Source organism: Podarcis melisellensis (genome assembly GCF_964234715.1).
Source record: "Podarcis melisellensis genome assembly, chromosome: 9".
NCBI classification, from domain to species: Eukaryota; Metazoa; Chordata; class Lepidosauria; order Squamata; family Lacertidae; genus Podarcis; species Podarcis melisellensis.
Genome location: NC_138541.1, coordinates 9,074,298 through 9,092,114, shown reverse-complemented (window position 1 = coordinate 9,092,114; position 17,817 = coordinate 9,074,298). Strand labels below are relative to the sequence as shown.

Below are 17,817 nucleotides of genomic sequence, written 5' to 3'. Positions count from 1 at the left end.
CTGTGCCTTCAGCGAACTCCCTTCAAGAGCAAAACAGTTTTATTATATGGTTTGTGTTTGTGTTTTGTATTTTTATGCTGTGAACCACCCTGAGATCTTCAGATGAAGGGTTGTTAACAAACAAACAAACAAACAAACAAATGTGCCCCCTGAAAGATTTACAATTTGTCTTTGCTATGCTCAGGGCAAAACTCATCACAGTGCATCATGGGTAAATGGCCTGTTGTTCCCATAGTAACACCTTGTGGCTTCACCCAGCGTCACAATGGACAGCTGGCCTATAACAAACAGGCTGGGACCAAGGCAAACATCCCAGAGACATCAGGGCTGCTGTTGAGCCCACAGGTGGGGCTCCTGCTGTTCGCCCAGACCTTGCACACCAAAGGAACTGAAACAACATGGCGAGATTCCAACACAGCAGGAGCAGCAGCAGGAACTGCAAATGGATGGCGAAAAGGGGACGCCGTGGGGGCGGCTCCGGACGGCGGGGCAAAGGGAGGAGGAGGGGAAGACGCGGCGGAAGGAGAAAAGGTGGGTCTCAGGGTTTGATTTGTGTCTTGCGCCCCTCTTGAGATGCGGTCATGTTTGGTGTTGATTTTGGACACGGGGTAACTCTTTGGGCCTCCAGTGACCCATAGAGGGAACCAGTGATGGCTGGCTCATTTGAGGCAAACAGGGCATGGGCCCACCAACTGCAGCTAGCCCCCAAACAGCCTCCCAGCTGCTTGCCTTGTTTCTTACATCCAGCCTAGGAGTAGCACTGCCTGGGGCAGCTTCTTCCAAATTAGTCTCAGTGTTGCCATTCATAGAACTCAGCAGGGAGGAGAACATAGCTGTCAACTTTTCCCTTTTCTTGCGAGGAATCCTATTCACAGTAAGGGAATTTCCCTTGGGGAAAGTGGACATCTATGGAGGAGAATGGGAGGAAAACTAGAATTAGGTGGCTGTGTCTGCCATTAGCTTGGCACCATCTACTGTTGACCTCCCTGCCTTCCACTCTACCAGTCCCAATGGACACTGACCACCACTGGAGATGGCCAAGATACTTGGGGTGACCTGGCCATCTGTACCAGGTTGCACCAGTCTTTGAGGGACCATAGGCACATTTGCATCCTGGAAAAGCTATTGCTGAGTAACACACACATCCTGCAACCAAACACACAACCTTTTCTACTGGGTTCAACAAAATGATTATTTCAAGCATAATTTCAGCAGAGGTGAAGTGGATAAGGGGGCGAGGACCCCTGTGGGCACCGGGGAAGGCCTCTGCAAGCACCCTGAGCCATATCATCTTGTCAAGTAAGTGGCCATGCTGACTGGGACTTCTGGGAGTTGTAGCCCAAAAAGTTCTGAAGGGCGTCAAGTTGGCCAATGCAGTTGCAGAGGATTCTTCATTGCAATGATCAAAACCGTGGTGCGGTAATTAACTACCTCTTTCAGAAATGAACATGTTCCTAGCAAGAGTACTTATTTGACTTGACCATGCCTTTATTCAATAGCTTGTTCACTTGCCTTTAAACAACTATATCAACCCTTTAATTCCTTCTCAAAAGGGGAGGAGGAATTAAAGAACCTTTTAATGAGGGTAAAAGAGGAGAGCACAAAATATGGCCTGAAGCTCAACATCAAAAAAACGAAGATCATGGCAACTGGGCCCATCACCTCCTGGCAAATAGAAGGGGAAGAAATGGAGGCATTGAGAGATTTTACTTTCTTGGGCACCATCATCACTGCAGACGGTGACAGCAGCCACAAAATTAAAAGTCGCCTGCTTCTTGGGAGAAAAGCAATGGCAAACCTAGACAGCGTCTTAAAAAACAGAGACATCACCTTGCCAACAAAGGTCCATATAGTTAAAGCTATGGTTTCCCCAGTAGTGATGTATGGAAGTGAAAGCTGGACCATAAAGAAGGCTGATCGTTGAAGAATTGATGCTATTGAATTATGGTGCTGGAGGAGACTCTTGAGAGTCCCATGGACTGCAAGAAGATCAAACCTATCCATTCTGAAGGAAATCAGCCCTGAGTGCTCACTGGAAGGACAGATCGTGAAGCTGAGGCTCCAATACTTTGGCCACCTCATGAGAAGAGAAGACTCCCTGGAAAAGACCCTGATGTTGGGAAAGATGGAGGGCATAAGGAGAAGGGGATGACAGAGGACGAGATGGTTGGACAGTGTTCTCGAAGCTACCAGCATGAGTTTGACCAAACTGTGGGAGGCTGTGGAAGACAGGAGTGCCTGGCGTGCTCTGGTCCATGGGGTCACGAAGAGTCGGACACGACTAAACGACTAAACAACAACAACAACATATCAACCCTGTTCATTCATGGGAGGGACAACATTCTAGGGGAAACTGCCATTGGAGATAAGGACAGCGGAAGTGCTTGCTGGTTCAGGCCAATGGCCCATCTAGTCCAGCATGCTGTTCTTACAGTGGCCAACCAGATAATAATAATAATATAATAATTTATTTTTTATACCCCACCCATCTGGCTGGGTTTCCCCAGCAACTCTGGGCGGCTGTCAACAAAATATTAAAATACAGTAATGCATCAAACATTAAAAGCTTCCCTAAACAGGGAGGTCTGGTAGTTGTTGTTCTCTTTGACATCTGGTGGGAGGGCGTTCCACAGGGCAGGTGCCACTACCGAGAAGACCCTCTGCCTGGTTCCCTGTAACTTGGCTTCTCACAGTGAGGGAACTGCCAGAAGGCCCTTGGCGCTGGACCTCAGTGTCCGGGCTAAACAATGGGGGTGGAGATGCTCCTTCAGGTATATTGGACCGAGACCGTTTAGGGCTTTAAAGGTCAGCACCAACACTTTGAATTGTGCTCGGAAACGTACTGGGAGCCAATGTAGGTCTTTCAAGACTGGTGTTATGTGGTCTCGGCAACTGCTCCCAGTCACCAGTCTAGCTGCTGCATTCTGGATTAGTTGTAGTTTCCGGGACACCTTCAAAGGTAGCCCCACGTAGAGCGCACATAGATGCCTGAAGGAAGCCAGCAAACAGGATTTGAGCACCTGAGCACTCTCCCCTCCTGTGGTTTCCAGCAGCTGGTATTCAGAAGCATTCAGAGCATAGTCATCATGCTAGTGGCCCTTGGTATCCTTCTCCTCCATAACTTTGTCCAAGCCTCTTTTAAAGCCATACAAATTTCTGGCTACCACTGTCTCCTGTAGGCATGATTTCCATAGTTTAGCTATGTGCTGGTGAATAAATCAATGTACATTCCAGCTTTATTAAACTAAGCGGCTTTAGTTCGACTTGAATAAATGTGCCATTAGCTGTTACAGTTTTGAATATTATTGTGTTATTATATTCCTTAGTGGGCTGTGTAAACTGCTATTCAGGAAAATGTTTTCTGTTGGGTAAAGGGCACTGGGGATGAGTTTGTAGAAGCAAGCGGGCAGCGACCTGAAAAGGTTTGGGAACCACTGGGCTGGTCAACTTTCTCCATGAAATCCACCTTCCTACACAATCTCGTTCATGGGTAGGCAAACTAAGGCCCGGGGGCTGGATCTGGCCCAGTCACCTTCCAAATCCTGCCCATGGACAGTCCAGGAATCAGCGTGTTTTTACATGAGTAGAACGCGTCCTTTTATTTAAAATACATCTCTGGGATATTTGTGGGGCCTGCCTGGTGTTTTTACATGAGTACAGTGGTACCTCGGGTTAAGTACTTAATTCGTTCTGGAGGTCTGTACTTAACCTGAAACTGTACTTAACCTGAAGCACCACTTAAGCTAATGGGGCCTCCTGCTGCTGCTGTGCCACCGGAGCATGATTTCTGTTCTCATCCTGAAGCAAAGTTCTTAACCTTAAGCACTTAAGCACCTTAAGCACTATTTCTGGGTTAGCGGAGTCTGTAACCTGAAGCGTATGTAAAGGTAAAGGTAAAGGTACCCCTGCCCGTACGGGCCAGTCTTGACAGACTCTGGGGTTGTGCGCCCATCTCACTTAAGAGGCCAGGGGCCAGCGCTGTCCGGAGACACTTCCAGGTCATGTGGCCAGCGTGACATCGCTGCTCTGGCGAGCCAGAGCCGCACACGGAAACGCCGTTTACCTTCCCGCTGGTAAGCGGTCCCTATTTATCTACTTGCACCCGGAGGTGCTTTCGAACTGCTAGGTTGGCAGGCGCTGGGACCGAGCAGCGGGAGCGCACCCCGCAGCAGGGATTCGAACCGCCGACCTTTCGATCGGCAAGTCCTAGGCGCTGAGGCTTTAACCCACAGCGCCACCTGCGTCCCTGAAGCGTATGTAACCTGAAGCATATGTAACCTATGGTACCACTGTAGAATGTGTGCTTTTATTTAAAATGCATATCTGGGTTATTTGTGGGGCACAGGAATTTGTTCATTTTTATTTTTAAAAAAATATAGTCCACCCCCCTACAAGGTCTGAGGGACAGTGGACCGGACCCCTGCTGAAAAAGTTTGCTGACCCCTGATCTAGTTAGTGGTGATGATAAGGGCCCATTGAATGACTGAATGAATTTATTAATACGGTCACAGACCAGCGTCTGTGGGCCCATTCAAACTGGCCTTTTACACAACAGTTCTTTCCACATTCTGCCCTTCAGATGATCCCCTATTCTTTTGTCCCCTTCTGCTATCATGAACCTTTTTCCTGTGGCTTGATCTAATGCTTTGGGGCATTGGAGCATTTTTTTTTCTTTTGGAAAAAAACCCAAAATGGCAGCCAACAGAAAATATGGTGGAACCCATTGGGGGCTGCCATTTTTGCGAGTGCCAGATGCCATTGTGTTTCCCCTCCCACCAATCCCCTACGTTAGCACAAAACACGAGGGAGCAAAATGTCCAAGAGGTTGCACTTTTCAAGAGCTTTGCTGCTTCTCATATCCCAAAAAATTAAATTAAATTAGTATTAAGAATAAGAATAATAGCCACTCACCTGTGCTACAAGGTAAGACTCCCCTCTGTGAACATGAAGGTGGCGCCAATGCTATTTTGCTAAGCACTCCGTCAAATTTGGGTGGGTTTCGCCAGCCTTGGTGCAGTGATTCTCCTCCCCTTAAGCCTCCATAAAACCTATGCTTGAACTAAAAAGGCCAATGTGAATAGAACATACATGTCAGTGCTACCACCAATGTTCTGCACTCACACAGCCTCGTGTGCATGTTGATCTTGCCTACTTATTAACACTGGCCTTCCTGTGTTGAGCAGGAAGGTCTGAAAGCACCTTCTAAGGGCATTTGGTGACCATGCTTGGAAGCATCCCCTGCCAACATAAGGAGAGTCCTGCTGAATCAGGCCAAAGGCCCACCCAGTTGACCATCCTGTTCTCACATTGGCCACCTCTTGGAAGCCCGGAGGCAGGACCTGAGCGTGAAAACCTCCTTTTCACTTGCAGTTCCCAGCAATTGGTACTCTTTAGGTCTCAACATTTACACATCGGTTCATGATTGTTGCTGTGTTGTTGTTGTTTTTTTTAAAAAGAATAGGTTTCATGAGGATTTTAGTGCAAATTTCTCCTAACATACACATTTTTGCAAGGCAAAATTTCCCCCAAAAAAGTATATTTCTGCATGTTGTTTCCCCTCAAATATGCATTTTTATGTACACTTTACCTTAGTATGTGAATTTTTTTGCCCATTACGTGACTGGAGAACTGCACTGCAAAATTTAAAGAAGTACAGTCGTACCTTGGTCCTTGAAAAGAATGCGTTTCGGGAGTCCATTCCACTCCCAGAACCGTTCGAAAACCAAGGCTCGGCTTCCAATTGGCTGCAGGACCCTCCTGCAGCCAATCGGAAGCCGCAGAACCTGCGCCAGATGTTCAGCTTCTGAAAATCAGTCAAAAACTGAAACACTCACTTCCGGGTTTCTATTGTTCAGGAGCTGATTTCTTCAGGAGCCAAGGCTTTTGAGATTCAAGGTACGACTGTATGCACATTGGAGGACGGCTGTATTTTTAGTTCTCATATTATTTCAGAAAGTGCTTTTCAGATAAGTTTGCCTTTAAATAGGAACAGAATCCAATTTCTCCCCTTTCCCCACTGTGAAAATAAATGGAGACGGATGCACTATAAAAAGTGTAAAATAAATAAATGAATGAATGAATGTTGAGTAAATGAATGGACTTTTTTTTTTTGTAAGAAGGTCAAATAATTTGCCCAACCCTTTGCAAAGCCAGTGACTGGTTTCAGATCAGCATTGGAATTTTGCAATGCATTCATGTACTTCTTTTTGGAAACAGCTTTTGTCAATGCCAATTAAGTCTTCAGCATGTGAAAAAGCTCTTGAGATACAAAGAGAGGCGACTCGATGTCCTCCCCTATTTATCTACACACCACTCTCAGTCGTGGTGCACAGTCAAGTATCAACAACAGAGCAGAACACAGTGGTAAATAATTGATATTTATATGATTGGCCGCTAAATAATGTACATCAACAGCATGTCACTGTCTCTTGAAATATTTCCAGCATCAGGAAAACAAAGCGAGGAATGAAAGCTGGAGAAAACTAGCACATCACCAGTGGGCCTCCATGTGAGGAGTGGTATATCTTTTAAAAAAAACATAAGCCTATAGTGAATGTATAACATTTTTACAGTCACAGAGATCCTCCAAAAGAATCCTAGGATTTAAAGGGATGATTTGGAAACCATGCAAGATGGATATGAAAGTCAGGATGGTGGATGTGAACTCACCTAATCTTCACCCCTATGTCTCAGATTTTGCTCCATTTCAGATCCACCGTGAATACTATCACATGGTATGAAGGCTGCTTTTCAGAATTTTAACCCCACCCCACCTTTTAAAAGACATATATTTAGCTGCTTAGAAAAGCTACAAAGTTTGGCTGCTGTGAAACACTAACAAATGTTGAATTTTCATGCATTTAGTTTTACCTCCTTTTGAGGTTTTTCAGTTAATTCTCTGCTATTTTTACCATATTGTGTCATTTTAAAATTTCTTAAAATGCTAACTTTGTTTTGTTTGAGCAGATGAAATAAAATTGCAATATATAAAAAAACAAAAAGAAAGGAAAAGAAAGAAAAGAAAATGGTGCTGACAGCTCTCAGGAAGATTTTACAAAACAAAGACTATCCACATTAATGCATGACTGTCTCTATGGTTTTAAGTTCACACATTACTATTCAAGTGGGAGGGAACAAACTTTAAAAAACAATAATGCAAAAACTGGCAGAGACCAAATTTCAACCTTATTTCCAATAGAACCAAGGTGTGAAATCTGACAAAAACATGTGTCCTTAGAATTACATAGGCCCTAATTTTCTTTCCTCTTTCAAGAAGTCTAATAATTGGTTTTTTAAAAAATCCCAGCTGCTAACTGGTTTGGATTTGGGAGATGTGTGTGTGTGTGTGTAAGTAATTAACTGTTATTATATATATGATTGCTTTAGACATGTTTTCTTGCATTGTGAAATTGCTTTGAGATGCTTCCTCGGAAGTGATTTATAAATGAAATTAATAATAATAAGGCGTCAAACAGCACTGGGACAGATGTACTAACAAAGACCCATCACAAGGACTATACAACCTTCTGGGTCACTTTCAACTCTGCAATTCTGTGATTCTATGGAAACCTTATTTTACCTTTTTCTCCCCAGGTGGCAAAAGCCGTAGAGGTGGGCGGAGGAGAAAGAGAACATGTCAGGCCCCATGAAACCCAAAGCCTCAGGCTATTGCCCTGTTCAGTCTCTACTAAACAACACTCGGGAGCCACCCCCAGCAGACTACCTGAGGCAACCTCGCCCTACAAGATCCCAGCAACTTGCTTGAGAATGAACAGTGTCCTCTGTCAATAAACTCTGAAATGCCATCACCACCATAATGAAATTTCTGGTTGGTTCAGTCATAGGGGCAATTGTTTGCAATGAGCAGCTGGGGAAACCCAGCCAGATGGGTGGGGTATAAATAAATTTATTATTATCATTATTATGTAAACTCCTTCATGCAAATAGTTGGCTGGCTAGGTTCTTGGGATGTGGGAGAAACCGCCTTTCCCAGCTGAATGAATGGGTCTTTGCCATGAGTGTGTATTTGTTAAGCTTTTAGTCTTGTTTTATATGCATTTGTTTTATTTGTGTGTTTTATTTATTTATATATATTTATATATATTGATTTTTACATATAATTTCCAAAGATCATCTAACATATTTTCTTGTCTTATACAATGTTTTGGACTTCCGTCAACCACATCTGAAGATTTTTCAATCTTTATCACTTAATCTACATTTCATTAATTTAATTATTACTTTTAATAATCCTTAACTAATAATTCTCTTTATAATTTTCTCCGCAACATTTCGCATAGCTCTCCTTACAAAACTTCTTGCAATCCTACTAGCATAATCTGTTTATTACAATTTTCAAATAGTTCAAATATTTACTCCAGTCCTTTGAGAATCTCTGGTCCCACAGGTTTTGAATTTTTCCTGTCATCTTGTCTAATTCTGCATAGTCCATTAATTTCGTCTGCCGTTCTTCTTCCGTCGGTAGTTCTTCTTGTTTCCACTTCTGTGCTAATAATACTCTTGCTGCCATTGTTGCATATAAAAACAATTTGCTATCCTGTCTGTTAATATCCTCCCCTACAATGCCAAGTAAAAATGCTTCTGTTTTTTTAAATAAATGTATATTTCAACATCTTTTTCATCTCATTATATATCATTTCCCAGAAGCTTTTCACTTTCTTACATTCCCACCACATGTGATAAAAAGATCCTTCTTTTTCTTTTTACATATTTGTTTTATTTGTGTTTTTAACTGCTTTTAATGATCTTATGTCTAAGCCACCTTAGACAATGGCTTAGAAAGTGATCAATCAATTAATTGCAATATTGCAATATTGCATACCTTGGATCCTGAACGCCTTAAGACTCTAATGTTTTGGCTCCTGAATGCCACAAACCCGGAAGTGAGTGTTCTGGTTTGCAAACATTTTTTTGTTTCGGTTTGCAAACGTCTGGCGCAGCTTCCGTGGCTTCCGATTGAGCGCAGGAAGCTCCTGCAGCCATTTGGAAGAAGAAGAAGAAGAAGAGTTTGGATTTGATATCCCGCCTTTCACTCCCTTTAAGGAGTCTCAAAGCGGCTAACATTCTCCTTTCCCTTCCTCCCCCACAACAAACACTCTGTGAGGTGAGTGGGGCTGAGAGACTTCAAAGAAGTGTGACTGGCCCAAGGTCACCCAGCAGTTGCATGTGGAGGAGCGGAGACTCGAACCCAGTTCCCCAGATTACGAGACTACCACTCTTAACCACTACACCACACTGGCTCTGGAAGCCATGCCTTGGTTGTTAAATGTTTTCAGAAGTTGAATGGAGTTCCAGAATGGATTCTGTTTGACAACCAAGGTATGACTGTACTATATTGAAAACGATAAACTTGATTCATTTCACATTTAGAAAGCCTACTCAGTCCACACTTTCTGAAATAATATGCGGACCAAAAAACACCCATCCTTGAAAACCCCACACCTTTAAATTTTGTGCTGCAGTTCTTCAGCCGAGTAATTGTACAAAATTGCATGTTGTTGTTGTTTAGTTGTTTAGTTGTTTAGTCATGTCCGACTCTTTGTGACCTCATGGACCAGAGCATGCCAGGCACTCCTGTCTTCCACTGCCTCCCGCAGTTTGGTCAAACTCATGCTGGTACCTTCAAGAACACAATCCAGCCATCTCATCATCTGTCATCCCCTTCTCCTTGTGCCCTCAATCTTTCCCAACATCTGGAAAATTGCATACATATCAGCAAAAATAACATTTAAATGCATTACATTAGGGGAAATTCCTTTGCCAAAATGAGTATAATGGAAGAAAAGTCATGGGGAATTTGTCTTCCATATATCTATCTCTATCTCTATGAATATCTATATATCCATATATCTATATCTATCATACATTGATATGGAAATTCAGTTTGACATGCAGAACTGAATTTAAGATCAGAAAAACTGACCAAAGCCAAAATGCACAGGTTTAGCCATCCCTATAGAGTCACAAGGCACTTAGACTGTCAGATGCCCAGATCTTTGGAAGTGCATCTGACTTTGCTTTCACTGCTGGGGTCAGCATTAGCAGTAGGCAATTTGTTAGTCTTGTCCTAGGAGCTTTCTATTTGAATCCGAACGATAAGCACCTTATCCATTTTATCATGATCCCAGTCACAGCCAAAGAGATGAATCCTGTTGAATGATAGAAAACCAAAAGGTCACTACCATTATGCCTTCTGGACACCCGTCACCCCTACAATTAGCTATCCTAGGCAATGGGCCATGCTGGCTAGGCCTGATGGGAAACCACCCAAGGTTCAGGACCTTGCATGGAGTTTTCTCATTCTGCTCTCAGTGGTTTGCACCAATACATGAGCCAAGGCACACTGGAACAAACTTGGAGGAGGACTCCACTGAGGACACTATTACTGTTCACACTAGAGAGGAAGGGGTTAAAGTACCTAGGGCCTCAGCTCATCAAAAAATGTCAGCAGGGAGGCCAATGTTCTGGTCCTTATGTGCCAGTTCTTTTTTTAAAAAAAAAAACAAAAACAGTCATTGGCCAAGGCTTTAAATTGAGTTCACTTAGAAAAGCGAAATAGTTTCAGAATGTTGTTTGTTTCTTAAATTTTGTGTTAGTTCCTCCTTTCCTTCAGCCAGGGCTCAGGGCAGGTGATATTTAACAGGGGATAAAACATGAAGAGAATGCACTCAAAAGGGCTGGCATTTGCTGCTTCAGACAAAGCATTCAATGCGTCATCAAGAGCACTCCCACATGGAAGACAGTAAAGGAGATGAACGATCAGAAGCAAACAAGCCTATAACATTATCTGCACACTGAATCGCTCTGGTGTGAACACTTTTCTATGGAAGACATGATCCTACCAGGAACATTGTTGGGCAAACACCACTCCTTAAAAGTTCATGCCTTCAAAATGAAATATTGCCTATGAGATTTAGTGTAGGATTCATGCAGACATGAACCGACCTATAACTGGGCCTTACTGTTGTCCATGTAGTTCAGAACTGAGGATCCTCAGGTGCTCCAATGATTGTTGGACTACAACACCCATCAGCCCTGGACGTGTCTGGTTGGGATGATGGGAAATGTAGTCCAGCAACACCTGGAGGGCCTGAGATTCCTCACCCCCTAATCTAGTTGAATACAGTAAACTCTTGCCATGGCTTCCTAAGGCTGTTATGAAACAGTCCCTTCAAACTCAACACCCATGCGCAGGTGGGAGAGTTAGTCAGTGACAATTTAAGGGGTGTTTTTGCGCTCTTCCAAATGGTTTCCATGGTTGTGATCTAGCATCCTCTCATTTCCCTTGCCCCTTGCTTTAAAAGGGTTTAAAAGCTGCTAATTCGGCCAGGAGCATAGCCCTGACTGTCATTGCCATGGTTCTTGCTCTGGTGTGCTTTGGTGTTGCGGCATATCTGGGGAAAAGAACCTGGTTTCAAGAGCACAGGGGAGCTGTCCAGCAGCTTCAGCACGTTTGTGAACTACGTATTGCTTAGTTGTGGAATTAGTAGCTGATCCATAGAGCTGTTGCGCCGGCAACCACAGTGGCCAGGAGTGTGGAACCTGTGGCCCCCCATTTGTTGTTGTTGTACTCTACATCAGCCCCAACAAGTATAATCAATGGCCAGGGATTGTGGGTGCTGGAGCTCAGGGTCTCCCAAAGGGCCAGAGATTCTATATCTCTGTACTAGACAGCAATTGAGAATTGATGGAACAATTCTGGTTGCTCCACCGCATTTGGTGTCCTTGTGGGGCTCTGAACCTGACTGTACTTTAGGAAGCTTTCCTGTTTATCAGCAGGCTCTGAAATGGACTGCCTTGCGATGCCAGATGAGAACTGTGCTGTCAGTCCTGAGCTTTGCCTCAGGCTCACATACTTTTTTTTGGAGTTCAAGGTGTGACTATGGGGTGTCTAGAGTTAGGAATGAGTCATTGGGGGCATATTAGATCACCCCAATTCTGCCATTTCTCTGATCTGTGAACCCCAGGCAGCATTTCAACTTGGGTTATGATATCAGGGTGCCCTTGTTAGAATTCCTGCTCCATGATTGCAGCCATGGGATTTTTGTCTTGCACATCACGGTGTATGTTTTGACTCCACAGAGTGGGAAGTGATGGAGACAGGATGTTTGTGTTACTGTGTTCCGTGAAGTGGGACTGTTGTCCTTTGTTCTCTCTCTTTGCTGTCTGATGCTAGAGAGAGAGGGAGCCATGTTGCAGTGCTCCATGTGTGTTTGTATGTAAATAAAGTAGATTAGCCAAAATGCTGAGTTGCTGAGGTCTGTTACGCAACTGCACAAACTCTGCAGATCCCTAAGTGTGCCAATGTCGGTTGGCATCGGTCGCTGTGATGTTCGAGATGAAGAAAGCTTCTTTTTTTAAAAAAATAAAATATTTATTAACAGTTTAAAAATTACAAAAAGAAGAAAAAAGAAATTAAACAAGAAATTAAACAAGACAATACAATACATTACAAAAACAAAAACATTACATAAAACATTGAATTAACAAAAGAAAACAAAACAATTAAAAACACATCCAATAATTTTAAAGTCTTAACTTTCATTCACTTGTTTCAGCGACCTCCTCACACCTCCCTTTTTGTATTCCACTTCAGTTAACTGTTTCAGCAATTCCTTTCCATCTTCCTCTGTTTTCTGTCCTGTAATTTATCTTAACATATTCTAACCTTATTTTCCCTTTAATGCCTTAACAATCTATTTGTACTTAATTCCCTATAACATTTCTGCTAAAGCCATATAACTTCATTCCAACATTTTTCTAACATTCATTGATTTTACAGTATTTCTGTAAATAGTCTTTAAACTTTTTCCAGTCTTCTTCCACCGACTCTTCTCCCTGGTCTCAGATTCTGCCAGTCATTTCCGCCAGTTCCATATAGTCCATCAACTTCATCTGCCGAGATGAAGAAAGCTTCTGAAGCTCCCAAACGATTGACCAGGAGGGAGAGAACATGCCAGTCGGGCATGTGTCTCTGCCAGGGTCCTACTTGAGTGTAGGCTGAACTCCTGAGAGCTCTGTCTCCCTCCTTGTTCACGTTTGAGTTGTAGCCACTGTGCTGGTTTCACTAGATGGTCCTTTGGCCTGATCCAGCAGGGCTCCCTTTTGGGATGATGATGATGGTCCAGGGGTGGGGTGAACCACCCATAGGGTGGGATGCAATGTGGGGCCTCCAGAGTCTGCCTGCCTCCTCCCACTCAGCCATCCTACAGCGGGGGGGGGGCAGTGGGTGGACCGTTTGGACAGCATGGAGCCTGCGCGTGTCCAAGCCATCGCGTCTCTCCCAGGAGAGACGTATGGCTCAGGTACGCTGCAGGCCCCATGGTGAGTGCCGTCTGGCATTTTGTCACCTCCCTCAATGGTGACACCCAGGGCGGACCACACCCACCGCACCCCCCTTCTTCCGCCCCTGGTCATGGGTCTAGTGGTTGTGATTCTGGCCCTTTCTATGCATTCATTATAAAAGGTATGTGAGTAAAATATAATTTATCTTATTAGCTATACAGGAAGCCATTTAAATATGTTGTTTGAGTGAGCACTAGATAATAAAAAAATGCAAATTTTTCGTGAGATTTATGCAGTAATGTAAAATGATGTACTGTATTGCCATCTGCTTTCAGCCACTTGGGTGTTATAAAGTGCAGTACAGCATCGGAACCAAATGATTTAGAGAAACATTTGAAGCGGCTTTCGGGGAGATGGAAATTGATCCAACAAAGGCTGCCATTTCCTATCTTGGTTCTAATCCAGGCAACGCAGTTGCACAAAGCTTTCATGTCAGTTCATTGAACTACTTATCTGCAGGCTGGAAGCCTTTTCCAATTTCACCCTTATTGGGCCTTTCAGTCAAATGACATTTGAGTCACCTGCTTTCAGGTTTCTGCAAAGACAGGTCAAAATAAAATGGGACGGTTTCCTTATGGGAAGTTGGCAATACAACAATGGCATTCCCAACAAAAGCACCCACTGGGCATTTGGGATCATGGTGATGATTGACAGCATTGAATGTGGTACTTAGTAGGTCTGTGCCCTAAGCATCTTACATGTGCCCTAAGGGTGGAACCATTTCAGACTGCAGGTGGGGAAAATGTGTGTTTGAGTTTGCCTCCTTGCAAAACCTAACAGCTACTTGCACATGGGAAACTAGCATGGCAGGCAGAAGACTGAACCAGAACTGCTCTTGCTGACATTCAATGTTTTATATTTGCATGGAGTTTTCAATATGGGAGAGAATTCAAGCAACCAATTCCCACTGCCGGTTTCAGCCTGAAATGGCATAGCCCAGCAAAAGCTGTACCACATGATGGCTCTGACAGTGCCTTTCAGCTCCAAGAAAATACAGACAGTTCACCTGGAAATGTGGGGTGTTTCCCATGTTATCTTAGCACATATAAGGCAGGGGCAATGTGGTGTCATTATGCAGATTATAGAAACAGGAGAGAGATATTAAAGTGTTCTTGTGAAGGAAACTTAATATTGTGCAGGGGCTTTCACAGTGTCTCATGTGAATAAGGGATATAACATCCCTTATTCATATGCAGCACAGATCTGTGGTAACATATAATACAAATCCTCAGCAAGAACTCTTGATATTGGGGTTCCTGTGACAACTTATTCCCTGAACTAACCACCTGTGGGACTTGACATCCTTTTGCAGGGCCTGCAAGATAGAGCTGTTCCACCTGGCCTTTGGTCCGGGCCCGGTTTGACTCCCCCCATCTATGGGACCTTGTAAGTTACCTCTTTGGCCCTTTTATCGGCTCATGTGGGACCAACATGGGTAGCTGGCCCTGATGAATACTTGAGGCTCCAGACCCCTATGGTTGTAATTTGTGGTCATTTAATTTTCTCCTGATTCTAATTTTTAAGCTGTATTTTAATCAATTGTTTGCTTGTGTTTTAATGTATTTAATATTTGATGTTAGCCACCATGAGCCCAGTCTTGGCCAGGGAGGGCAGGGTATAAATAAAAATTTACTTACTTACTTACAAAGCTGAGGCACGATGGAAATGAAAACTGATTATTAAAAGGGGAGAAAATGCCATCATTATTAAAATGGCAAAGCAAGCTCTGAATTTGTGGAAATGGCAAAATTGACAGCAATCATTAGAGGCCATTCAAATCAGAGAATAATCAAAGAGTGGGATGGAGTAAAGGAATACATGAAAAAATATGGTTCCGGAACTGGAATATTAATAGATAATGTGTAAAACGTGCACGGGTAAGCAAGGAAATAATAAAAGAATCAGTTGAATAATTATTAAACTACAACAACACAACAAGATGGAAGAAGTAAAAAAATATTGTGATCACACATGGGTGAAGGGGAGTGGGGGGTATAGGGGAATTTATAAAAAATTCTAATATAATATTTCTAATTGCGTTGCATTTATATATAGCAAAGGGAAGTCTATAGCAATTAGGTATATTTTAATCTAGTCAACTATGTAATAGGCTTATGTTACAAAACAAAAATGGATTTGAATTTGATGTTTGTAATTCTTTTTTGGTTTTGGAATAAAGTTTTTTAAAAATCTTACGAATAAAAAAAGAAAAGAAAAAAGAAAAAAAGAAAACTGTGTTATTATTAAAAAGCACACAATGAAGGATAAAGCTTGACTGTCGTACTCTTAAAGATGCAGCATTTATTTTCCTGTCAGAAATATTGTTTCAGGTTTAAACAAGAACTTTACTTATATTCCCACACAACAGAACTGCTTCTATTAAATCTATTTCTTCCCAGAATAGCTATACATTTTTTATTCTGCCTGTAAAACACCTTTATTCCCTTTCTATGTGATTTTCCTCCACATGAGGAAATTAAACCACTTTATCCTGCCTGACAAATCCCTAAGGCCCCCTTAGCTACTTCCCTAGCCACATCCAATCTGCTTGTTAAACTGTCCAATTCTCCCTTTAACGTCCCCAGTCTCTCTCGATTGGTCATTTCTCCTACCTTGCCATGATTGGCTAACTTTCTCCAGGAGAAGGTTTCTCCATCACATATGGTTCTCTCCCTCATTTAATCCTCACAACAACCCTCGGAGAGAGGTTGGACTGAGAGATGAAGACTGCTCCAAGATCACCCAGCGAGCTTCATAGCTAAGAGGGGATTCGAACTCTGGTTTCCCAGGTCCTAGCATGACATTCTTAACTACTTCATCAAGCTAGTTCTAGGGCACCTAGTAGGGGAAAGCTAGGTTCGAAGGAGCCGGGCTTTACAGGCGGATGAATGAATGAAGAAGCTAGCACCGTGGTGGTAGGAAAGCCAGAAGAAGAGTCTCCATTATAGCAATCAGCTCTGACAGCTGCTGCTACAGGCACCCAGAGGCTTCTAGACACAGAGTAGTAAGATATCAGGATGTTTTGCAAACTGAACGGTCTTCAAACAAAAACATCTTGGAGGTCCCGGGCCACAGGGAGGTTAGGCTGGCCTCAACCAGAACCAGGCTTTTTCAGCCGTGGCCCCGATCTGGTGGAATGCTCTGTCACAAGAGACCAGGGCCCTGTGGGACTTGACACCTCTCTGCAGGGCCTGCAATACAGAGCTGTTCCATCAGACTTTTGTCCAAGGCACAGTCTGACCCCCTCTTTTAGTAATCATATAACACCGGTCTTGAAAGACCTACATTGGCTCCCAGTACGTTTCTGAGCACAATTCAAAGTGTTGGTGCTGCCCTTTAAAGCCCTAAACGGCCTCGGTCCAGTATATCTGAAGGAGCGTCTCCTCCCCCATCGTTCTGCCCGGACACTGAGGTCCAGCTCCGAGGGCCTTCTGGCGGTTCCCTCACTGCGAGAGGCCAAGTTACAGGGAACCAGGCAGAGGGCCTTCTTGGTAGTGGCGCCCGCCCTGTGGAACGCCCTCCCATCAGATGTCAAAGCGATAAACATCTACCTGACATTCAGAAGACATCTGAAGGCAGCCCTGTTCAGGGAAGTTTTTAATATGTGACATTTTAGTGTATTTTTCATCTTTGTTGGAAGCCGCCCAGAGTGGCTGGGGAAACCCAGCCAGATGGGTGGGGTACAAATAATAAATTATTATTATTATTATTATTATTATTATTATTATTATTATTATTATTATTATCCTCATAGAACTTTAGCCCAATGGTTACCATTAATTTGATTCTGAATTGATTTTAGAATGACTTGATTTTAGAATGCTGTGTTACTTTTATTGTTGTTAGCCGCTCTGAGCCCAGCTTTGGCTGGGGAGGGTGGGATATAAATAAAATTTTATTATTATATTAATCCTGCATATGGCAAACAACTGAAAGGGTCCAAGTGTGGATGAAAAAGCAGATAAAGCCAAGAAAAGAATATCTGATTCTGCTGTAACAGTGGTTGCTATGCTGCTCTACATGAAGCCACCGTCTCAATTTGACTCCATATCTAAATAAATGTGTTTATTGCTGTGGTTGCGTATTGATATCAGCCCAGGGATATGGCACCAAAACCTTCATCAAGAGCCCCTCCTATTAATCAGTACTTTCTTATATAAGTTAAAGAGAATTATCATAGAATCAGAATCGTAGCGTTGGAAGGGACTTCAAGGATCATCTGGCCCAATCCCCTGCAATGCATTCTCTTCAGTAGTTTAGAACAAAGAAGCACCCAACATGGATGCCTACCAGATTAGTATACAGTATGCATAGACCTGAAATAGTATCTCTTCCATGTGACTGTGAACTAATCACCTTGTGACTGAGCCACAGAGATACAGCCCCACTAATGATTAACCAGGTAGACTCTTATCAAACTTCATGGAAATTATGAGCCAAGCTTCACAATAT

The 17,817-nt window shown here is 43.2% G+C and overlaps 1 protein-coding gene across 1 annotated transcript; it reads left to right on the top strand.

Moving 5' to 3' along the window:
* Nucleotides 1–207: 207 nt before the first annotated feature.
* Nucleotides 208–7,822, top strand: LOC309377239 (uncharacterized protein; the record flags this gene model as incomplete). Its single annotated transcript, XM_081924231.1, has 3 exons — nucleotides 208–531; nucleotides 6,573–6,734; nucleotides 7,594–7,822. The coding sequence occupies 3 exons, from the start codon at nucleotides 208–210 to the stop codon at nucleotides 7,789–7,791; spliced, it is 684 nt and encodes a 227-aa protein (XP_081780357.1). The 3' UTR covers nucleotides 7,792–7,822.
* Between the last annotated feature and the right edge of the window lie 9,995 nt (nucleotides 7,823–17,817).